Source organism: Ictalurus punctatus, chromosome 10 (assembly GCF_001660625.3).
Source record: "Ictalurus punctatus breed USDA103 chromosome 10, Coco_2.0, whole genome shotgun sequence".
In the NCBI taxonomy this organism is placed as follows: Eukaryota; Metazoa; Chordata; class Actinopteri; order Siluriformes; family Ictaluridae; genus Ictalurus; species Ictalurus punctatus.
In genome coordinates, this window is record NC_030425.2 from 5,249,580 (window position 1) to 5,274,350 (window position 24,771).

A 24,771-nucleotide genomic window follows, 5' to 3' on the forward strand; every position below is an offset into this window, starting at 1 on the left:
GAGCACTGACAGGCTGACCCCCCACCCCTTCAACCTCTGCAGCAATGCCGGCAGCACTCATACGTCTGTTTCCCAAACACAACCTCTGGATATGATGCTGAGCACGTGCACTCAACTTCTTTGGTCGACCATGGCGAGGCCTGTTCTGAGTGGAACCTGTCCTGTTAAACCGCTGTATGGTCTTGGCCACCGTGCTGCAGCTCAGTGTCAGGGTCTTGGCAATCTTCTTATAGCCTAGGCCATCTTTATGTAGAGCAACAATTCTTTTTTCAGATCCTCAGAGAGTTCTTTGCCATGAGGTGCCATGTTGAACTTCCAGTGACCAGTATGAGGGAGTGTGAGAGCGATGACACCAAATTTAACTCACCTGCTCCCCATTCACACCTGAGACCCTGTAACACTAACAAGTCACATGACACCGGGGAGGGAAAATGGCTAATTGGGCCCAATTTGGACATTTTCACTTAGGGGTGTACTCACTTTTGTTGTCAGCGGTTTAGACATTAATGGCTGTGTGTTGAGTTATTTTGAGGGGGCAGCAAATTTACACTGTTCCACAAGCTGTACACTCACTACTTTACATTGTAGCAAAGTGTCATTTCTTCAGTGTTGTCACATGAATGTGAGGGGTGTACTCACTTTTGTGAGATACTGTGTATCTTTAATTAAGGTTGAGATATGTGCAAAAGAAATATTTCCATTTCAGGAAGCCTGTAGTTTTCAGAACTTTGTACAGTAGAAAAGGGCAATATTTCACCATGTGAAGGATTTTCGCAGGCTGCCACACATAACATCAATGTCATTAGATGTTGTCATGGTTTGTCCAAAACTATGGGCTGTTACCCAATGTAGCAAAGAGAACCAATACCAGATAACTTACGTTTTAGCTTTTTATTCTTTTAGTTACTATTTACTATTACAAAACGTAACATTTTGTACTTGAAGTTGAATTAAATTTATGTAATTCAGAATTCATGAAACAATTTAGAGAAATAACAGTGAAAAAAAAATCTCAGGGACAAAGTGTCCATCATCTGGTACCCTTGACCTCTGTTTAATAGGGCCCTTTGAAGTAAATGTTTTTCTGCATTTCAGTTTCCAGCGACACTCCAAATAGATTGGGGGGGGGGTGTCTGCGAGGGGGAGGGAGGCTGCCTCTCTTCCCAACCTCTACTGTAGACTTCATCGCTTGTGAATGGACAAGACCAGTGATGTGTCAGGAAAAGGAATCCCTGCTGTAGGTGTTAATTCAACTCTGAGAATAGGAAAACGTCACAAATGCTCCACCTCATATGCTAAACCTTCCACCCTATGATGAGTGTGGGTTATTAACACATGATAACCACCCTTCACCCTGCGATGAGCCAGAATCTCCAGCTGTCCTCAGGAGTATCCCTGCCAAACGTCTTTCTTTAAGAGTCCGGTTTCATGCTTGGTGAACTACAAAGATTTTCCCCATTGTCCTCTTTTACACTGCATATCAACTGGCAGGAATCTTGATCTCCTTATTTGTGATCTTGTTATACCATGTGATGTGTCTCATGCATATGAATGTCTCTTTTTGGTGGTGAATGTTCTTATCTGAATCATTTGTGTGACTCCAGGATCTGACAAATGAGACCAATGCACTGGCAAAGAAGGAATTGTTGGTTGGTTTGTTTGTTTGTTTGTTTGTTTTGTCCAGCAGACTAGTTATTTTCTTTACTGTTTCTGAGAATGACTGAATGCACTGTGTACCACATAGCAGAGTCACTTTTGAATTGCGACATAACATTATGTTCTCCTCATTTTAGACATAAACTTCATGTTAAGTCTGTGTATAATATCATCGTCCAGCATGTAGAAATGTTGCCAACAGCTATACTTAACTGTGTTTTTCAGTAATCCCACACCCGCTTGCAAGGCGTGGACACCATCAAAACATTCCTCTGGTCATGAAAACATGAAAGGTTTCAATTTCCTTCACAAGCGACAAAAGCAAACATGGCAATGGGGAAAATATGGGCAAGGCCAGAGGAGAACTGAACATACTGCAGCACTCGTCACTCATGTTGGTGTGCAGGTGAAAGAAAAACAGGGCTCTGTTTCATGACCTCCTCTGTCCCGGCCATGAGACAAGGCTGGCTTTCACAGAAACACAAAAGTTTGCTGTAAGAAAAGCTGTCTGTGAGCGATCTTATTTCTCCGGCGCTTGAGGAAACAGTACAAGATCACATGCTTACATGGCCAACTCTCTTGTTCGTTTCAAATGTGCCCCTTTCACCTACAATTTCACCAGCAATCGACACATTATAAAATGGTACGTATTATGGTACGTATTATGGTACGTACTCTACTTACTGAAGTGAGTACAGATAGAATTATAAGGATGGAGTTACAGTCCTGTAATGTCAGCCTCCAGAGATCGTCAAGCATGCCATCTGGACATCTTCACACATGCTTCCTTACAAGTGTGACTCAGGACAGCAGAATGCACAGTCAGACAGTTTCCACCTGTGTCACATGACCTGATGAATCAGTCCTGGACCACCATGATTCAAGCAATGAATGTGTTACATAACTCACATGCTCACAGTGCCCTCGTTCAAATTTAGACCGTCAGCCCTACTCTTGTGCATGGAATTTTTTCAGAAGTATGTCTGAGATGCTTTGTGAACACTCGTCTTGGCAGATTGCCCTTCAACCTTTTAACCATTTTTTTTTTTTAGAAGAAGTCACATATACATTACATTTTCTTCGCATATCCCAACTTGGTAGGAAGTTGGAGTCAGAGCACCCCTGGAGCAGAGAGGGTTAAGGGCCCAACAGTGGTGATGGGGTTGAACCCCCAACCTTCCGATCAGTGCCTTAACCGTTGAGCCACCAATGCCAAGTTCTTGCTCTGAACCAACCACAGTACCTCCCCATCTTCCCATGAGCCGACACTGAACATTTTCTTCCAGTGGATTTCCTACACAGCTCTATAGTATGTGTTGTTATGGCTGAAAGTCAAACATCAATGTATTTTGGATTGGGAATTAGAACATGGGGCTAATCAAACATATTTACTATGTTATCCTCTTTTTACTCCAAAGACCATGCTTTTCCTGATATTATTCACCAGTCACTTCAATTACTAACTATAAATACACATTATGTACATGACTTGCCTTAGTGTAGCTCTCATAAGAATGCCACTTTGATCTTTGACATGAGGGGGACTTCAGAAGGAGGCCTGTAAATTTTTCCCAGAGAGAATATGGGTTCTTGGTTTCAAACAGCTACGGATGAAGAGAGAGGGCTGCCGTGACAGTGACTCTCTCCTTTCTACATCTGATACTACATTCGTATTGTGTTCCTGCACCTCGATTAGACATAACAGCTGTAACTTTCAGGCAAGTCAAAACTTCCGATCGGTAACCCAGAGCCTTAACTGCCCCCAGCCACCACTGCCCCTAGTAATCCAGTATATAAATGCACTCGTAATAATGTATTGTTTCTATAGTAACAGCACATTCACAAGGACTTGTATGTTGGATGCTTCACATAAAAGGATCAAAACTTGTAGTGTTCTGTCAGATATTTATCTAGCATTTTTGCAAGGAGACTCTAGTGTCAACGCTTTATAACCGTTAGCAGTAAAGCTGTTCCTTTACGTTTTCCATCATGGGGAATTCTTCAGGAGTGAGGGCTTTGCGGGCTCTCCATAACATGACAAGTTGCACTGTAACTATAATTATAATGTAACTATAAACAGATCAAACCTATGACACGTTCTTTAATTAATAATGAATTGTAATCATTGGCAAATTGCAGTGATTGAAGTAACGTGGTAACTGGAAAATAATTATGGTATTGGAAGATATTCAACTTTTGGGTGATAATAGGAACAGGTAATAATAACCACCCCGTCACTGGTTATTTTTGTATAACAGCACGGAAGGTCTTGTTTTTCTGTACTTAAATGACAACAAGTGATCCACAGTATCATTTGCAAAGGGGTTACACAATATGTAATTTGGAATGTAACACTACGTTCTCATTAATCCATGAACTAAGAGTAGATCTGCATAGCAGAAATATAAAAATACCCCCAGCTTCTCTTATGAAACATTTAGCTGGGTGCCATTTGTGTAGCGTTCAAGTTCTAAGCTGATGACAGAAAATATCATTAACTTGGCTGTCGCCTGCACAGGACAGTCTGACCTATATACACACACACCTCATCTTAAGGAGCAGGATACCCATTTTTCCACAACAAGTACTGGCCAGGCCAACAGGTCATCTTTGCAGTAATAAATCCAATTTTTGGTTCAACTCATTTTCAATTACTAATACAATTCAAAGATCGAATTCTAAATTCATAACATTTCCCAACATAGCCTAATAAAAACTAAATAATCAGCACTTTTATTGTGGTTCAATACCCATAGCCTTGTCTTCTCATCGTCTAACTCGTCCTGTCGAGTTCTTTGAGTTCTCCTGCACTCTTGTCAACGTTTAATCTTATTGACAGTCGCTACAAGACTGTTTACATCTGCTGCATCCCCTTGTGTGCCACTGTTTACTTGTACATACAGTTTGACGTCAACAGACTAAAGGGCATTATATCCCCCAGGGGTATCATAAAAGGATAAAAGAGTATGAAGGAAATATTCCCACCCATCGATGCCTCTAAAAAATAAAAAAAATAAAAAAACTTGTTTTTCTCTTTTTATTGCATTTTGTTCCGTTTCCCACTGGACGGATTATGTTATTTATATATGGTATGCGTATAAAGGAAATTCTGAAAGAAGATTGGTTACAGAAAAAAGAAAAAACAAAATGTAAATGTAGTAAATGCAACCAAAAATGTCTAAAAGACTATACATGTATCCATGACTAGTTAAAGTTGGGGCTGTATAAATCTATATTTGTTCTGAAAGTCTGAATGTGAGTTTAGTTTTGGATTATCGTTGGATCCTACATGATAATCAGTGAGCCCAGATGCATTACCATATGGCAATGAGTATATATTTATGAGTTATTTCCATATGGTCTTTGCATCTGGACTCACTGATTATCATATGAAAAATGTAGGCTTGCATTGGCGGTTTAGTTTGAAGTGAAAGAGTATGGTAATGTAGTGGGATCATTTCAGAGCAGAATTCTTGTTTGCCTTTATTATTATTATTATTATTATTATTATTATTATTATTATTATTATTATTATTATTATTATTAGGGGCGCACGGTAGCTTAGTGGTTAGCACATTCGCCTCACCTCCAGGGTTGGGGGTTCGATTCCCGACCTCTGCCCTGTGTGTGTGTGGAGTTTGCATGTTCTCCCCGTGCTGCAGGGGTTTCCTCCGGGTACTCCGGTTTCCTCCCCCAGTCCAAAGACATGCATGGTAGGCTGATTGGCATGTCTAAATTGTCCGTAGTGTATGGATAGGATTGGCACCCTGTCCAGGATGTACCCCGCCTTGTGCCCGATGCTCCCTAGGATAGGTTCCAGGTTCCGTGTGACCCTCAAGGATAAGCGCTATAGAAGATGGATGGATTATTATTATTATTATTATTATTATTATTATTATTATTATTATATTGCTGCATGCCCAACTGTAAAATTTAATACATACCAAATTATAAATTTGATATATGTTTAACAAATAACAAAGCTGATTTTTTTTTCTTTTACTGCTATTCATTGAAATAACACTTCCCAGCTACATTTGTTATTTAGACCATATAAATTTTTAATAAGATATGTGAATGGAATATGCAACCCCATCCGTCAGTTGTATGACGTTTTTTTTCTGTGAACATTTTAACTTTAAAAATAGTTATGGGGTTTAGAAAAACAAGAATGCACTAACAGAAGCTCAAAAGTGTCACCAGTAAAACAGGGTTAGGGTTAGAGGAACTCACCTCAAAACACATGTGGAATACCATCTGCGTCTCGGGTTGCCAGATTTTCCATTTTCAAGGAAACAAGGCTCACCGCGTACATTATCCTATCTCTCAGCCCAGCAAGAGTAAACAATTTAAAGTCAGTCATTTTAATTAGAGGTGAAGAAACCTGAGTGTTTGTTTCGCGAACTTATTTCGAAATGTTATAAATTTACTATTTGACAGAGATTCCATTAATTTGAGGGTTTTTATCTTTTTCAACACGGTTGTTGTACAACAAACTGGCAACACCAGAATACGTTATAATTATATTATTTCCTCAAATTATGGAACGTTTTTTTTGTTTGTTTGTTTTTTGATGGCCATTCCAATAACTTTATTGTTGCTGAAATATACCTTAAAAATATCTACATATAAATACACTTGTTATACAATAATCTGGCAACATCGTGTGCGCACTCGGCGCATGCGCGTTTAGAGGCTTTATAAGCAGAAAAGTCTCTGCTGTTATTTCTTTTTGCATAACCCTAATTTAAGTGGCAAATAAAAGCGTTTTCGCTTGTTAAAAAAAAAAATAATAAAACAGCCTCGTGTAATGCTGACACTGTTGACATATTACTTTGACCTTGACACAATTCTCTTGGCGTGGAGTGTGAGCCCTGCTTGTGTCACATCCCTGGTGAAAGTCTGAGACAATCCATTTTGTAATGAGTGAAGGCTTGACTCAGAATAATTTTGGAAGACAAACAAAGAGGATCTGTTCAGAGAAACAAAGCGTATAAGCAGTTATACAACACTAACCCCCCCCCCCCCCCCAAAAAAAAAAAAAAAAACCTAACCTTTGACCTTGTCAGCTTATCAAACAGCCCTGATTTTATATATATATATATATATATATATATATATATATATATATATATATATATATATATATAAAGAAACAAACAAATAAATACACATTTTAAACATGAGATATTACATCAAATGAAGTCATTGCAGCCTGCTGAGTTGAGGAATGTTCCAAGTGGCTCTTGGAGGTGTTACAGGAGCTTCCTGGTGTGCTCAGGAAGTTCTCGTGGTTTCCATGAATCTGTTACCAAATCCTCCCCCTGCACAGTAAACAGCTTAGCTCCAGATGCACACCTCTAAACGTCACTATCCCATGTAAGGAAACTTAGCCGTAAAAAAAAAAAAAAAAAAAAAAAAACACTGCTCACTTGGTCATGTGTCTGGTTGAATTTTTTTTTCCCTCAATAATTTGCATAATGAAATGTTCCTCTGAGTATTTTTGGATAAAGACTGATAATGAATTAGGTATGTGTGTGTGTGTGTGTGTGTGTGTGTGTGTGTGTGTGTGTGTGTGTGTGTGTGTGTGTGTGTGTGTGTGTGTCAGATGTTCCTGATATACCAGGGACTCATTACAAATGTGTGTCTGTATACCAGACTGCTAACTTTGACAGAACACATTTGGCTCTGCACTCTCCAGCATTTGCCAAGATATGTCAGGGACTCATATCTTATCGACACTTTAATGTGAGTCATTAAGATCTAAGCTGACCTTGACATTTTAACGCCGAATTTTTTCCATGTGCGAAAAATTATTTTTATTTTGATGGTTTTATGCTTTGGATCTGGACGGTGTATACTCATTACATTCAGTCCAACAGGATGGTACTGGTTTTGGTCTGTTTACTAGACTGCGGTCGTTTGTATACTAGCGTAGGCGTTTAAGATAAACTCGTAAATAAATGCCTTCTCTTACTGTAGCTCATAGGATTCCTTAAATAGTGCCATGTGATCTAGTGTTACAACCTGGATCTGAAATGGACTTATATGTCATGAATATATTCAAAGACCAGATTAAAGTGGTGGGAGGGAAATCTCCCACACTGGTGTGAACCCACTTACCTAGTTGAATTCAGTCCACCGGTGTGCAGTTAATTCTAATAGAAATACACCTGTTCTCGGAAGAGCGTCTCTCAAAGAGCATCACAAAGACCAAGGAGATATCAAGACAAGTCCAAGACAAAGTTCTGAAAAGGTATCATTCATGGTTTGTTCATTTTTTGAAAGAATATACAGACCGCCATTAAAACTGTTATTTAAACATCGGAAGGAATACGGTAGAACTGTAACGCCACCAAATATCAGTGACCAAGTAAAGAGGACATTAGCCGGAGAAGCAAGGGAAAATCTGAAGGCGCTGAAGAGATACACAACAAAGATGGGAGAAACCGTTCACAGGACAACCATAGCCCAGAGACTATGAAGTTCTATTTGGAGTTTACCAAAATACATGTTTGGCCTTGTGACAAAGAGCTACACTGACTGGAAAACCCAACACTGCTCATCATCATGTTGAAAATGATCCTTGGCATCTTGGTTACTTCTCTGACTAATGCCCTCATTACCTGATCACTGACATTTGGTGGATGGCCTCATCTAAACAGAATTTTTAATATTAAAAAAAAAAAAAAAAAAAAAGCTTTTCTGTGTAAACTATTCATGTGTGTGAAAAATCTCAGATCATCAGTGTCAAAAGAGCCTGTCTGGTACCAACAATGCTGCCAAGTCCCAGAGATCACACCCCCCCCCCCCCCCCCCCCCCCCGAAGCTCTTGACCTGAAGCTCTTGACCTGTACCTGATGTTATTATGCATTATGCTGCTGCCACATGATTGGTTGATTGGATAATTGCAAGAACGAGTAGGTGTGCGGGGGTTCCTATTAAAGAAAACGCTGAGTGTACTGTTTATTTGTATTAAAAATACATTTGCCATTATCCATCCGTTTTCTATACCGCTTATCCTACACAGCGTCGCAGGGAGCCTGGAGCCTATCCCAGGGAAATCGAGGCACAAGGCGGGGGACACACTGGACAGGGTGCCAACCCATCGCAGGACACAATCACACACACACACACACACACACACACACACTCACAGACTATGTACAATTTAGAGATGCCAATCGGCATACAACACGTTTTTGGTCTGGGTGTATCAGACCCCTCAATACACAGAGACTGGACTGACATGCAACACACACACACACACACTTAAGACGTTGTTGATCGGAAGGTCGTGAGTTCAAACCCCAGCACCGCCAAGCCGCCACTGTTGAGCCCTTAAGCGAGGCCCTTAACCCTCAACTGCTCAGATATATAAATGTAAGTCACTCCAGATAAGGGCATCTGCTAAATGCCACAAATGTATTGTAATGGTATGTTATTCTTTTGCACTATCTGTTATATCAGATACTTCCATACTAGAACCATGTACCGGTCGGCGCTACACTGTCACTTACTGTGCCTCTTATCCTGTTTTAATAGTACTGTACTGTCTCGTGTTGGCACGTGCACTTAACGTAGGTCTTGATTAGTTCCGTGTCGTCTCATGTGGTTAGTGTGTTGTTTTATGCCGCACCGTAGTCCTGGAGGAACCTTAGTAGTATTCACAACAGCAGTTATCAGAGCAGCTGTCTTGTAACAGCCTACCCCCTGCCAATTAAAACCACTATTCAAACACCACAAAATAAGACTTTACTCTGTACACAATGTTCTGTTTTGCTTTTGCTGCTGTTCCTCTTTCGGTACAGTTGAGCAACTGAAGTCACGTGGTTTGAGAAACAGGAAAAAAAAAAAAATAAAAAAAAAAAATGCATAAACGTGATGAACGATAAACTAATCCGATTTACTTTCTGTTCTCTTTAAAGCACCTACAAACAACCCTACAGCATGACGGACCAGACTTGCACCGTTTGGGTTTCACAGAGGACTTGGCTGCAGGTCAAATCTGTTCTTCTGTTCACCAGTTCAACGAAACGTTACGAAACATCCTAGAACGTGCACGTCCCTGCTTCTTACTCGATTCAACCGATTACATTGAAATGGCCTTTAGCAGTCTCGCAGAACTATAAACACGTTCGGCTTGCGAGGTCTTAGGACCTGTACAGAAGAGAAGTGTCGGAATTTCAAAACACTATCTATACTTTTGCTAAAATTAGGCAAAGTGGTGTAGTAGGCCACAAAATGTACCTTGGACTGGTGTAACAGACCTCAAGCAAAGCGTAAACAATTTAGTAAACAAAACAAAAACAGTCACACTGAAGCAAATCTGACTTGTTTCACTTTTATTAGAAAACAATTAAGAAAATATATTTTTGACATGGAAAGAAAAAAAAAAAACCTTACAAAATACATTCATTCTCCATGAGTGCCATAAACAGTACATTCAATGTGTTATTACCTGACGTTGTTTTTCACAATTTGGAATTGAATTAGCCGTCTTTGGAATGTTAAGTACACTTCAGAGTGGTAGAACAAGTTTAAAGCTTAATGCATCGTCGTGCATAATCCCTGTACCCAGGCGCGCTGCTGTTGTAACAAGAGGAAATGGCACCTTGAACAAACGTGGCTTGTTATCCAGCTAATGACTGTAAGACTGTTTGTGCCTGCTACAGCAGTGTAATAATCAGAACGCCACTGGGAGAGAAAAAAAAAAAAAAAAAAAAATTGAAAAAAAAAAAAAAAACGAAAAAGCACCTTGTTACAGTCACGTTAAAGCCTTAAATATTTATGTTCGTGTTCATGCTATCAGCATTGAATTCTCTCTTAACAAACATCATCATGGGCAGGTTTTATATTCAGAAAAACATCCTGCTTCCAGGATTTTCACGAAAGACAGATCAGACTCCTCAGCTTCAACTTTTTGCCCAGTATCACACGTGCATATCAAAGGCAGGTCTAAATAAATACACGCAACTCTCTCTCTCTTTTTTTTTTAAACCCGCACACAACAAAACACCAAAAAGAGCTTCGAATAACGACGTTACGTTCTTGATGCTAGATATACAAAAGGAGAAACAATGCATTCGGAAGCACTTCGACTACCAGCGATGGTTTGTCGTTTAAAGCATTATTGCTCCAGTTATCAGATGGTGATTACAGGATATGGAGTGGCTTTAAGTACAGAAAAGTCACCTGAAACATTTAGCCAACATGGTTAGGCGTTACTTTTAAAAAAGGCTTCTGCACAAGCAAACCTCTCTCAGTCGAGCCGCCTCTGTAACACCGAATTCGCCAAATGAGCTTCGGAGGTTGTTAATCATTAGCGGGCATTGACTGAAGTCTACTCGGAGACAGGTTAAAGACAGATACACGATCGGGAAAAAAATCCATCCATCTTGCAGCACTTCTACGTTTTCTCTCTTGCGAAGACTCGGGAATCCATCTGACGATCAATCCAGACAGTTCCTCCTTCTCGTCCTTAACCGGTGTCACTGCACATATCCTAAGGCGATGAATCCAGCTCCCCGGTGGGGGGGGCGTGGGCCAATCTCAGAGATCCAGAGCCTCTGGCAGAACGCAAATCTCTGCTTGGTTTCAAATCATGACATCACTGTGAGATGCTCAGCGTGAGGTTCAACATGTCATGCAGCGTGGTCTCATGTTGACGGGCTGAGGATTCGGGTCCACCTGGAAACAAAGAAGTAAAAGAGGTTCGGTACGGGCGAGACGTATTCTCTCCGACACGGAGCTCGTCATGCTTTCCTTCGTTCGAGAAGACCCGCATGCTACGTACCTCGCTGTATACTGGAGGTGGCCTGAAGCGGAATTCCTGCACATACGCCATGAAGGGGCGCTCCAGAACCGCGCTGAGGTCCTCCTCAATACGGCTGGCTGCAGAATTCTGCTCCGCTTCCTCTTCGGTGACGACCGAGTTGTAGTCAGGAGGGGCTGCGGAAAAACAGGCAGGAAAATCCACCCTGAGCAACATGTATTTTAAAAGAGAGAAAGAACTTGGGTGGGGTTGGAAAAGCGCTCACCTTCACGCTGCTCGGGGATGGCCATGCGGAGCCAGTCCAGGTTCAGACTGTACTGGCTGCTGACGCTGGAGGTGCGGCTGCCGAACGGATGGAGAGGGATGGTCCCCATGACCAGGGGCAGCTCCAGAGACAGCTTTGAGGTGCCAGGAATGTCCACGCACACCTGACGAACGAGAGGCAGTGAAACGTTAAAGCGTTCCGAAATCTCACGTAAACAGACGCCTTGTTTATATCGTAACGAGAGAGAGAGAACTGCAGATGCAGAAACCGCAAACTCACCCTGAGCATGTATTCCACTTTGATGATGCGGCACTGGAGGATGGAAGGACCGACCGGAGGGATCTTGATGGCGCGGCCGTGCCAGGTCTCTCTGCGCCGCGCTCCCACTACATCTCCACACAGAGTGGCCACAACGGATTGCTTCTGCTTCATGGTTCCCCTCGCGATGAAGGTCTGAGTCTGAGTGATGTACGCCTTGGGTACCACAGATCGGGAAGTAGAGTTGTCGAATTCGGCGAAGACCGGGATCACTTCACCTGTGGAAGCAGAACGACACGTCAGCGCTCATGGACTTTTTTTTTTCCCTTTTCGGTTTACTTTTCCCGTTCTCCAAACGCGCATAATGTTATCGCTCTCACCCGGTGTGTATCCCTTGCGGTCGATCTTCGCGGTGACGGACACTTGTCCAAAGTTGTGGTACCACATACGAGCCATCTTCTCTTTGGTTCCAGCCTGAGGTGCCTGCAAGTTGCATCAAAAAAAAACAAACTCGTTCAGAATGCGTTTCATCTACCGCAAACGCCGAATCGCATCTCGGAAAACGCGCTCAAGCTTACGAGTAACGACGGCGTGTTGATGTCGATGGGCTCGATGACCGTAAACTCCTTCTTGATCTTCTTCACCGGGAACCATGGCCGGTGCAGCTTCACCTTCACCCAGTAGCGAATGCTGCCATGCTTGCCTTCAAATGAAGTCACCAGTGTCCTGGAAGAGCAAAAAATAAAAATCATACAATCTCGGGTTATTCCTTACGTCCATGACAACTCGAAAGGTCCCCGTTCAGACAAATAATGTCGCGAACTTACTCTTCGGGTAGCTGGAAGCTGAAAGGGTACTCGTGTCTTCCAGGAGGAAGTTTCGTCAGTTCCCCGTTATCTGTTGGGGGAACAAAGGAAAGAACGGGTTTGCGTCCTGTTATTCATCGAAACTTCAGGACGACCGTGTGTCATGATAATATTCAGTTTATCCTGTGCGAGACACACTTTTAAAAAGGAAAAGCACAAAAACAAACATTTACAGCAATTACCATGCAAATGTTCCACCAAAACATCACGTGATTAACGATCTACTCATTCATTAAAGTTCTCCCTCACTCTTTATGAAGTGCCCCAGGGCTATAAACAGGATTGTGTTGCTCAAGCACGAGAGAAACACAAACAAAACAAACAAACAAACAAAATCTCTAGCTTCCTGTGCATGCCAAGGGACAGACCTGCCTGCAGCAGCACCTCTCTCCGGTTCAGATATTCCACCTCGTCGCTGTAGTTCTGCGTGTAAGCCGTGCTGGACCCTGCACTGCGAGACTCCGTCCAGTGAACTTTCGCATAACCTTCAGCATGAAGCTTTACCGACTGCACTTTAGCTTCTGCACTGAGCTCGAGCACGACTCGACCAGACACCACATCTCCGCTGCTGAACACAGGCGGAGAGTCAACATCCGGACAGTCGAAAACGACCTGAAACTTTTTCAGCTTGTCGAAAATCATCTTCACTGCGGGTTTAAGAGTACGTGAAATAGCCTGGAGGACAACAACAACAACAACAACAAGAACAACCCCTGTATCCTCGACTCGGCAGGTTCGGCGGTTGCGATGCTGCTCACGCGAGTCAAAACAAAACTAAAACGCTTCATAGCTCAATAGGTCCTTTAAGCGTGAGGAAAGGGGGCGGGGGTTCTCCTAATTATGCGAGGTTCTGTGCGGTGATTGGCTGCGGATAAATAAACATCACTGGGTGTGGAGCGCGAGCGCGAGTGCGCGCGGGGGCAGACGCTGTTCCGTGATTGATGCTTGCAGGTTCTTGGTGAAAAACAAGCTGACTGAGCATGCCCGAAACCTGCCGTTCAAAACAAAACACACCGAGCACTAACGCGCAGATATGTCACACCTTTCGTGGCGTGAAATATAAAGCAGTGGAATGAATGAATGAATGAACGAGGAAAATATGCGCTTTTGGGTTTGTTTGTTTGTTTGTTTTTCGTCGATGGAGTTAGGTTTCAGCATGAATGTTTATTTATTTATTTATTTATTTATTTATTTATTTTAAACACAGAGGTACCAGTCGACAATCTAAAACAAAACAGCGATGGTTTAAAAAGAAAGAAAGGAAGAAAAGTTCTTATAGTCATCCCCTCTCTGTGCAAAACAAACTGCCTTCCTTGTTTGCTGGATGTGACGGTGAATAGCGCCTGTACTTATGGGATTCTCGTGTGTCTCTGGCTCCCTCTGGTGGCTACAAACCAGAATGCAGAATGATAACGCGCCATCATCAACCAGTTCCAAATAAAGAATAATTCTCGTTGGTTAAAAAAGTTCTGTATTTCAAACATAATCTCTTCACCAGAACAAACTGTTCAAGAAACACGATTTTTCTTCCACAACGTGACGTATACTCACTATATTTCCACACACCTCACCATCACACTCGTATAGCACATATGTGCTTGTGGGACATCCCATTCCAGATTTAGTCGCCATTTCCTGTTATAATAACCTCCACTCTTCTTGAAAGGCGTTCTACTACATTTTGGAGCATGGCTGTAGGGATGTGTGTTCATTCAGCATCACTGAGGTCAGCCAATGATGTTGGGTGAGGAGGTCTGGGGTCCAGTTCATCCCAAAGGTGTTCAGTGGGGTTGAGGTCAGGGGTTTGTGCAAGACAATCGAGTTCTTCCATTCCAACCTTCTCAAACCATGTCTTCATGGACCTTGTATTGAGCACAGGATAGCATTATCATACTGGAACATGTTTGGGCCTCTTAGTCCCAGTGAAAGGGGAACTGTAATGCTACAACATATAAAAGACATTCTAGATAAAAGTGTGCTTTAAGATTATTGGCATCAGTTTAGGGAAGGCCCATAATCTGGGTGTGATGGTCAGGTGTGCACATACTTTTGCCCGTGTGTTGCATTTCTTTCCGCATCGCAAAATCAGATCATATTTAAAGCATCTCTGTGCAAAAATCATTAACTTCAAACAGATGAACATTTTTTTTTTATTCATTTGATGTTTATTTAGTCCAGAAAATCTCTTCAGTTTGATTTTCTTTATAAGCTGAGCTCTATTTAGCCCACGCCAGTCCCTGAAGGTTAAAATCCCTTTTGCCTAGGTGATCTGGTAATAAACATTGGTAATAAACACCATGTGCAGCTTCAGCGGGTATTTCTTCTCTTCTCATCTCTATTATCTTATGAGTTTTATAATATCATAGCGCAAGTGGAAAAAATGTTATCTTTCACGTGATTATTGCCTCAATGACATCTACTTTTCCACTTACGTTATATGCCACACTCAAGGTTAAAGTGTGTTTCTTTATCAGATTGAAGTGTTATCATGATTACCACTATTACAAAATTACTATGAATCTTCATCTGAACCATTTGCAAACTAATAGGGATCTGCCATGTATAACCAGGGATTATAGGGACCAGTGTTATTTCGAGTTATTTTAAAATGGTGTAACAGTGGTGGCGATCACTAACAGCAGTTATTATACTTATTAGTGCAACTGACTGACTAGATTGAATAGATTCAATCTATAGCCCAATAACTTAAAACAAGCCTAAATAACGTCTGCTTGAGTCTTACTGCAATGTTCATGTAATTTTAACTTTTCCAAGTTCTGCCGAAGATAATCGACACTGTGAAAGCACTAAGTGTTTGAGTTCTGTGGATGGGATGTTTTAAAAGAACACATTTAGCACTTTATCGTTCTCACCGTTCGTTGTTGTACCCTCAGCGTGCATTTTCTGTACAGTTAGTGTGTATCTATTTACCTAGAAATGTGCGCATAGTGTACATTTTAAAGCGTCACTCTAAAAGTTCATTAAAGTCCAATGATGCACCTTTAAATCCTTAAGGTACACAATATATCTACACTTTTAGTTGAAAGACGGGGGCCAGGCAAGAAGGGTAGCACTCCAGCAACAATTACCATTATAAATTAATATGACGGTTGTAAATATTTGTCTAATGTGCATATTATTTGGATTATGTTGATAAAATAAAATCTATGCTGAAATTTTAAGATGGTCTGTGAATTCTTCTTCACGTTGCAAAGGGTTCCTGGCTGCAAAAAAAACAAAACAAACAAAAAAAACCCCCAAAAAAACCCGACAACAGTCCACCACCATGCAGACGTGGTGGACGTGGTGTTTTGTCAGCATCTGGAGTTGATGTTAAACTTGCAGGAGCGCCCCCTAGTGGTGTCCAGCGTTCTTTACCACGAGCGAAGGGGAAACACACTGATCAACAAAATCATGCACAAATTGACCAGATGCACTCCATAAAACGAGACCTATCAGTCAGTTAGAGTTACACACCTTGAATCAGATGTTGTCTCTTCCTGAAGTATGTGATCCTGGACGTGTAGTCGTTGTAGACGGTGTTTACTCCGACACCCCTGTGCTCCAGCCAGTGTGCAGAAGCGGTTCCTCTACCCTGCACCTTCAGAGCGCTAATGTCCATCTGCCTCTGTAACTCCAACACCACTTTCCCACTCACTGTCTCCCCGCTGCTGTACACCGCCTCCCCGGGAGCGTCCAGCTCCAGAGCAAAGCGCCGGAGACCTTTCAAATCCATTACTGTTCAAGACGAGAAGAAACCGAAACAGAAATGAAGCGTCTCCTCCGAGTTAACGGTAACCTGCGTATCTACACACTGTCGCCATGAGCAGCATAAATGGAAGCAAAGTCCTAAAGTATTGGGAAAGTAACCTACCTGGAGTCGACCGACCCGTGCAGTGCGCGAGATATCTGCCCACGTTACACACTCAGGTCCAGAGAAATTTATCCGCGGCAACTGTTTGTCTCGCCACGCCCTCCACCAACAAGACCACGCCCACCCCCGCTGTTCGCTAGCAAGGCCACGCCCCTCCCCACTGCTGTAAACGCACGACCCAGTTCATTGCCAAGAAAATAAAAGGGTGACTTCAGAAAGCGTCATTTTTTTGTGTTTTCGATTAAATTTTAATTCTATATTATTTATTTGTAATTGTCACAAAGCAGCTTTACATAAATAGACACATACACACACACACACACATATATATATATATATATATATATTACATTACACACACACACACTAATATATACATATAAATTATGCTTCGAAATAGCCTGGAAAATATGTAGAACACGCTTAAAACTGGTTTAAGAAATAGCCCAAGCAAAGTTTAATACGTGGTTGAGAAAACTTATCCATCTTATTTTGTATGCTTCCAAATTAGTGGAAAAAGTTTGGGGAGGAGCCTCATATAGTGCAACTACATGAGCTTAGTAAAGGGTATCAACTTATTGAAGAAGTGCCACTGTAGTGTTTCTGCTCCTCCTCTGGATCAGATGCAGCAGCTCATCCTTGAGAGACACTGTGTTTTTCATCATGGCTGCTGCCAGCACCTTTTACTGCTCCATTTCTCTTACCATTACATAAGTTTGTATTTACGCTCAAAAAAATCTTCTTGATTTCTGCCCCCCCACCCACCCCACTTTCCTTTCCTTTCCTTTCCTTTCCTTTCCTTCTCTTCTCCTGTCCTGGTCTGGGCTATTCTCTGGTTGAGATGTGTACTATGGAACCTTATTCTGTTTTTTTTTTTTTTAAATAAAAAAATATATGATATAATTGTATCAGCATATGCAGAAATATGCCCTAATTTGCAGGTAAGCTTTCTCTGGCCAAGCATAATGCAAATGCATGTCAACTTATTATAATTTTTTTTTTAAATTATTGATGTGTTATTTTACTGTATATGTATTTTTTATTTAAAAAATAAAGACAGGCTCCGAACCCACGGCCACCATCTCCAGCATGAAGAGGTTTATGAAGATGAAAGAATTAAATTATAAAATTAACTATATTCAATAGAGATACTTTGTTCCAGCATAAGATTCCCCTAAATGCATACTTCTTCCACTTATAGAACTGAAAGGCTGTCCCAGAAAATCCCAGTGATGCTGTGCCCATAAAAAAAAAAAAAAAAATTAAAAATAAATAAATGTATATCTATCTTATATATATATACACAATTTTTTTTTTTAATTCCAAGAATATATTAATTCATTAATTTTGAGTAACAGCTTTATCTTGGTCAGGGCACGGTGGATCCAGAGCCCATCCTTAAAACAGGGTGGGAGTGCATAAGGATTATATGCGGGCCGTGCACCATGCACACATTCACATTCTTTGCATTGAATGTAAAGATAATACATGTATGCTTATGTGAGCTGGAGGAGATCAGATCAGAGCTGCTGCCTTCTTCTCTGCAGTTGCATTTTGAAATCAGTGACACTGCATTGTGGGATGCCTGGAAATCCATACAGGTTCCAAAATCATTGGCTAGACTGTATGTGTTTCTTTGATTAAAGGAAGTCCTTTCATCACTTTGATGATGATGATGACGACGACGACGACGACTAACCCTCCATCATGGTCACAGATTTTCATGAGACAATTTGGATCTTCTACACCCTGTGACATTTCCAAACATACTGTACTCATAGCCTTGATGTTATCACTGATTAAAGAAAACATTTGCAAGTACACAGACTAGTTTTAGTACTATTGCTTAATAGAGTAGTTTGTTATTTGTTTAAAGTGCATAGACCTTTGCTCTATATGCTAGTAGACAGCAGAGTTTGTTTTGGTGATCATGTTATGATAATTTCTTCTTAGAGGTGATGTTAGGCTACAGTAATTGCACTCCACTAATATTAGCACCCTTGGTAAATAGGAGGCTGTGAAAAATTGTCTTTTTTTTACCTTTTGTTAAAAAAAAAATTCAAAGCATACTCTGCTCTCATGGATATCAAACAATTGCAAACAACAGATTTATCAAAAAACATATCTTTGTTAAATATTGAAAATGCCCATTTCCACCATCAGGGCAATAATTAAGAAGTTCCAGTCAACTGGAAATGTTATGAATCGACCTGGAAGAGGATGGTTCGAGTGGCCAAAAAATCTCCAAGGATCACATCTGGAAAATTGCAGAAGTTAGTTGCGTCTTGCGGTCAGAAAATCTCCAAAAGTACAAACCAAAGTCACCTACATCACCACAAGTTTGGAAGGGTTTCAAGAAAAAAGCCTCTACTCTCATCCAAAAACAAACTCGAGTGTCTTCAGTGTGCAGACACTACTGGAACTTCAAATGGGATCGGGTTCTATGGTCAGATGAAACCAAAACAGAGCTTTTTGGTAATAAACACAGAGGTGGTTTTGGAGCACACAGAGAGGTAGACATATGGAAAAGTACCTCATGGCCACGGTTAAATATGGAGGTGGATCTTTAATGTTTTGGGCTGTTTTTCTGCCAGAGGACCTGGACTTTTTGTTAGATATACATGGCATCATGAACTCTATCAAATATCAACAGATATTAAATGAAAACCTGACTGCCTCTGCCAGAAAGCTTCAAATGGGCCGTGGTTGGATCTTCCAGCAGGACAATGATCCAAAACATACATCAAAATCAACACAAAAATGGTTTATTGACCACAAAGTCAAGGTCCTGCCATGGCCATCCCAGTCCCCTGACCTGAACCCCATAGAAAACCTGTGGGGTGAACTGAAGAGGAGAGTCCACCAGCGTGGACCTCGAAATGTGAAGGATCTGGAGAGATTCTGTATGGAGGAACGCTCTCAGATGCCTCGCCATGTATTCTCCAACCTCATCAGGCGTTACAGGAGAAGACTCAGAGCTGTTATCTTGGCAAAGGGAGGTAGCACAAAGTGTGCCAATAACTGATGCACACCTAAGATATTTTTATTTTATTTTTTTATTTTTTTGGATAAACCTGTGTTTTGTTTGCAATTGTTTGATATCCTCCACGAGAGCGTCTCATTTTTGCAAATCTTTTCAACAAAAAGATAAAAAGGTTAAACAAAGAATTTTTCACAGCCTGCTTTGTTCATATTTACCAAGGGTGCCAATAATAGTGAAGGGCACTGCAAAATCAACTGATACTGTTCTGGTCAACAATGAAAGTTCAACAACTTGTAAAACAAAAACTATCCAAGTTCAAGGTTATACGACTGTCCTAGGAGCTGTTTGTTTAGAGACAAATCAACAGGAATGTCCCAAGAGACTGTGCGGCAAACAGTTCAGTAGAATCAAGGGGTCGTTGGGCCCCATCAAATATTTTATCTCCACATATCAATGTACAGAACTGTCTGTATTGTAAATCTGCATGTTTAACTAGGTTACATTTTGACATACCATGTCTGCACGTCGCAACCTGCTTACACAAGATTGATTCAGCATATTCGTTCAAAACCCATATAAACCACAATACCGTTCATGTTTACTGTCACCGCTTGAACTATCTGCTGCTATCAACAAACCCTAATCTCTATGACAAACACTCTAGAACAAGTGGTGATTACACACCACGTCTCAAGACAGCTGCTAGTTGCATGTACATGCAGTGGATATGAAAAGTCTACACACCCCTGTTAAAATGGCAGGTTTTTGCTACGTAAAATAAATAAATAAATAAATAAAGCAAAAATCATGTCAGACCTTTTTTTTTAAAAAAAAAAAATAATAATAATAAAAAAAAACTTTAATGTGATTTAGCAACCAACAGAACTCGAGAAAAATAAGTTGAAATGTTTTAGGGAAAAAAAATACTTTCAATAAGTTCTATAAGTGTGGAAACCCCTTAAGTAATACTTAAGCTCTTCAGCTCTGATGTGACTGCCTTTAATTTAGAAAGACAACAGAAGACATACTAAGGTCCTAAAATCTCAGCCATTTTATACTTATGGCTTAGTTTCTAAATATTCAAAAACACAAGACGTGAATTTTAGTAGCAGAAACATAACGCAAAAAAAAAATGATAGTCGCTTCCTGCTGAATCTCTGCGTGCAAATGAGAAATCTTAGTTCAGTGATTTGCACAGTAAATGTTTTACCTCATATAGCTGCTGAGGGTTTAAAATACAGCTACAGTTTACTGGAACATGAGATCACGTCGCACAGTAGTAACAGCTGGACCAGGCTCTACAGATGTTAAACAGAAGACAAAACACAGAAAACATATCTCATGTGTCATCCGACACGCTTCATGGTAGTTAGGGTTTATAGCATTTTTTTTTTTAAAGAGGGTTCGCCTTGGATCGCTCAGGAAGAACCCATAAACGTTCTACATATGACCCTTAAAAATGACGGACAGAACCTTTTTTATTAGGGTGTAGTCTATTTTTAACTATGTAGCAACTACATTTATAAAGACTGTAAAAGTGCTCAGTACAATATTTATTTAAATTTTCTCTTACGATTTATAATGGAAGGAAAGGTTTGATCGTATCATTTTGTCATGGTCTGACGAAATGACAAAACTTTTTAAACTTCTGTAATTACATTTAAATGTCATGAAGGTCCGCATTTTGAATCCTTTTATGTGCAGCCTCCACTACACAAGCCTGTGTTTAATCTGCTTCTATAGGTACAATACTGCATCAGGACAAGTGCATGATATATAAACCTGTGATTTTACCTTGCAGCTGGCACTACTGTCAGAACAGCTGTTAAAGAAAATTTATCAACAACCAATCAGATTTGAGAGTTTATTAAAGTAACGTAATACATTCAAAAGGTGCAGCTTGAGGTCCAGCGCCTTTAAAAACCCACTAGTAAACAAATCTGCTACGACTGACGTGTCTTCAGTTTGAAGATAATCTTGTCCATTTTGTTTAGCAGATTCTGAGAATTGGTTAAATGCTTCAAGACAAAAAGGCCTTATTTTGGGGCTTCCACTTAAGTAAACATTAAGTACTTCAGCTGTGGCAAGAACTGCTGTTACTTCTCCATGAGTTATCATAGATAGAGATATACAGATGGATCAGTTGTGAACATAAAGATCTTTTCCATCTTTGGCTAGCTGGTTTTGTTTGTACATCTACGTTTACAGCTCCCTTGGTAGCCGTTTGTGTTGCTGGATGATTGTGATGCACTTATTCAGACTCATGTTACATTCAAGTTAACTTCTGAACTGAAACCCTTTACTATTAATAGACAGATCATTAGGAGTCAATAATTTCAGTTTCTGACCGAATGTTCCACAGCCTGCATTTCTAACGCTAGTACTGTATAAGTGTTGTTTATCTCATCTGGTGTCACCTTGTTCTGCCAACACTCGAACCGGACGGATAAATCTGAGGCTTGACTCGAGTCACATGTTTCTGCAGATAGCTTTCCTGAGCTGTGGTGCTGTAAAGCATTCCTGCCATAATGAACCTCCCAAACTCAACATTACTCTTGGTCCTGAAGCTAGGTTTGTCCATGAGCATACACACATACCAAAGTTATATCTACAATTACAGAACATTTGTTTTCTGGTCAAATGTGGTGTGTGTGAACCATGAATCAACACTGCTGTAATGTTTGAGAGAACTGGAATGGTCTTGTGGGTCAGCAACAGATAAAATGGCGCCACCTGCTGGTCCAAAGCCCATTTATACGTTAAACAACCTGATCCCAAAAGAACTGCAGCACAAACATCATTATTAAATTATGACATTTAACACGTTCTCACAGTGCTTTTTCAGAAACTGCTCTGTAATTAGCCTGGACATATTAGGCTTTAAATGAGTATATATTTAGTTTTGGAAGGATAAAAATTGTTTCCCCATTACAAAGAAGTGCCTCAAAATGTACAGCTTGTCTGAGTTCTCTATTGCACCTGGATTATTTATATATCGATAGATAGATAATTACAAGGTAAAAACTGTTTTATATGTCAATAATTCTGTAATGAACCCAATACAAATCTTCATGAGCCTGTTTGCTTCACTCGATTGAGATTTCTCAGGAGAAACGACTTTTATCGAAACGTTTATTGGAATGTCAATAACAGTGATTGATAGACAATAACTGTCATTTTTAAATATAGAATCTATGATAAATTGAACAATAACCAACATTTCGGGGAAATTCCTCTGTAATATCAAGTTCTGAATATAGAAAAATAAAATATTTTGAGAAAAATGGTTTTAAAAATACCATGTGGTTTAATAAGTATGGTGAATGTCTATTAAAGTTAGCATGCATTCTGTACCAGAAAGCTTTTCAGGGAAATAAATGACTTGACATGATTTTGCAAAGCTTTAGTTTTCTTCAAAGTTATAATCCGGTGGTTGATAATGGACAATGTTATAAATTATTACAGGTTAAAAGATGGCATGCTCTAAATGACATTATATGAATAATGACGTGAACAAATGTCAATTTCTGCCTGTAGTGTCTTGCCTTAAATGAAAGCGGTTTCAAATTGTGAGACATTGTGTTTGTGTATCTTTTGCAGTACTACAGTATAGTAAATAAACATTATTCAGCCAGAATTCAGAGAGCGCATTTCTTTAGACATACCAGGCTTGATTGTATTAAAGGCTTCTGATGTGGTTGTGGTCCATTTGCCATCTCGAAGGTCTCAGAGATTGACAAGCAGACGCTTCTTTAGCGATACAGCACTGTAGTAATGAGAAAGGCAATAGGCATTTCTAATTTCAAACAAATTTCTGACTCACAGCAAAGTGCAAAAGAAAAGTTTGAAATTTGAAGATATTTTCAGAAATTAAATTACTGTAAAAAAAAAAAATAAATAAATCAATAAGTATACAGCAGAAAATAGGACTATTGGGTCTGATCACCTGTTGCCTATTTTAAAAAATGCATTCATTCTATTTCTGCACGCTTTCACTTTATGGAGAATGTTTTCGTGTGAATGTGTGCGTTTGCGCACATGATGTACTGATCAGGATAAAACACTTACTGAAGACAAATAAGTGAAAAGTAAAATTTGCCTATGGACTGAAACACAAACTCCATACACACTACAATGTACATGAAGCACCACCATTTTCACAAATATGTAATACATGATGAAACGTACCTCTGGGCACCTGTATAATGGAACGAGTTACAGTTATGATCAAAGGATTTGGTTTAGGTAAGGTGCCATCAGGATGGTGTGTCCATTAAAACACAATAAAGCCCATTCTCATCCAATGATCATTTATTTGACAATAACAGTGGTGCAATCAAGTCCCAGAGTTGCATGTCTCTACAATAATCAAGAAACAATAAAACACAAATAAACTAAATAAACAACTAATTCCAAGAGTCCATGAGTCTTATAAATCAAATAATACAGCATATTACCAGTTCCACATATTAGGTACACCGAAATGCTGTGAATGATTCATCAAAAGTTAAACGTAAACAAACACAATCTCAAATAAGATACAAAAAGAGCGAACTTACAAAGTCATGCACACGGCAACTCCATGAAAAAGCTCTCAAAGAGGGAAGAAAAGGAATGTTTACCTCAACTGCTTGCTGCATGCGCACACGTCAAACATAGGTGGCTAATCAATGATTCACTGCAGCTGTGGAGACCTAGCTCCTCCCCCAAACACACATCATCATCTGAGTCAGTCAACAATGAGGCTGAATGAGTTGTTTCATGTTCTGATATCTTGTCCTTGTCTCTCATTACCAAGGAAGAGTGGAACGTGATAACATATGGGACGTTATCACGGTTAATAGTTGAAAAATGGACTTGAAATTCTACCGTTTCAGTGCTTGGTGGAGGAGAGGGCCATCTATACTGGAAGGCATCATGATAAGAGGAGCTGAAGAACGAGCGTTTTCTGTCTCCTGTGATTGCTAGTGCGGCATCTAACTCACAAATATTAATATGCACATTGAACATAAAGAACTTCGGTGAAATATGATTTGTAGACATTAAAATCAGGACATGAATGGACCTCAGTGTCCTTGGTGCATTCTGTGCGTT

General features: G+C 40.2%; 1 protein-coding gene and 1 long non-coding RNA gene across 4 annotated transcripts; one reads left to right on the forward strand and one right to left on the reverse strand.

The window, feature by feature from the left end:
• The first annotated feature begins 7,229 nt into the window (after positions 1 to 7,229).
• Positions 7,230 to 10,409, forward strand: LOC108270860 (uncharacterized). Its single transcript, XR_001813758.3, has 2 exons — positions 7,230 to 7,912; positions 9,585 to 10,409. It is a non-coding gene; the product is annotated as an uncharacterized LOC108270860 (long non-coding RNA).
• arrdc2 (arrestin domain containing 2) lies at positions 9,987 to 24,312 on the reverse strand. 3 transcript variants are annotated; one of them, XM_017477738.3, is made up of 11 exons: positions 24,237 to 24,312; positions 23,343 to 23,443; positions 20,888 to 20,975; positions 16,298 to 16,558; positions 12,782 to 12,851; positions 12,533 to 12,680; positions 12,335 to 12,437; positions 11,976 to 12,232; positions 11,697 to 11,859; positions 11,453 to 11,607; positions 9,987 to 11,346 (listed from the first exon to the last, which is right to left on the reverse strand). In XM_017477738.3, the coding sequence occupies exons 4-11, from the start codon at positions 16,554 to 16,556 to the stop codon at positions 11,293 to 11,295; spliced, it is 1,209 nt and encodes a 402-aa protein (XP_017333227.1). In that variant the 5' UTR covers positions 16,557 to 16,558; positions 20,888 to 20,975; positions 23,343 to 23,443; positions 24,237 to 24,312; the 3' UTR covers positions 9,987 to 11,292. The 3 variants fall into 3 exon arrangements, with proteins under 3 accessions (XP_017333227.1, XP_017333226.1, XP_017333225.1); XM_017477737.3 differs by lacking the exons at positions 20,888 to 20,975; positions 23,343 to 23,443; positions 24,237 to 24,312 and adding an exon at positions 16,695 to 16,848; XM_017477736.3 differs by lacking the exons at positions 16,298 to 16,558; positions 20,888 to 20,975; positions 23,343 to 23,443; positions 24,237 to 24,312 and adding an exon at positions 13,189 to 13,993.
• Between the last annotated feature and the right edge of the window lie 459 nt (positions 24,313 to 24,771).

Coding starts and splice junctions, on each gene's coding strand:
- arrdc2 (XM_017477736.3), bottom strand. CDS start 13,462: ATGATTTTCGACAAGCTGAAAAAGTTTCAGGTCGTTTTCGACTGTCCG. Junction 12,852..13,188: donor AGAGGTGCTGCTGCAGGCAG/GTCTGTCCCTTG, acceptor TTCCCCCAACAG/ATAACGGGGAACTGACGAAA. Junction 11,860..11,975: donor AAGTGGAATACATGCTCAGG/GTGAGTTTGCGG, acceptor CTCGTTCGTCAG/GTGTGCGTGGACATTCCTGG.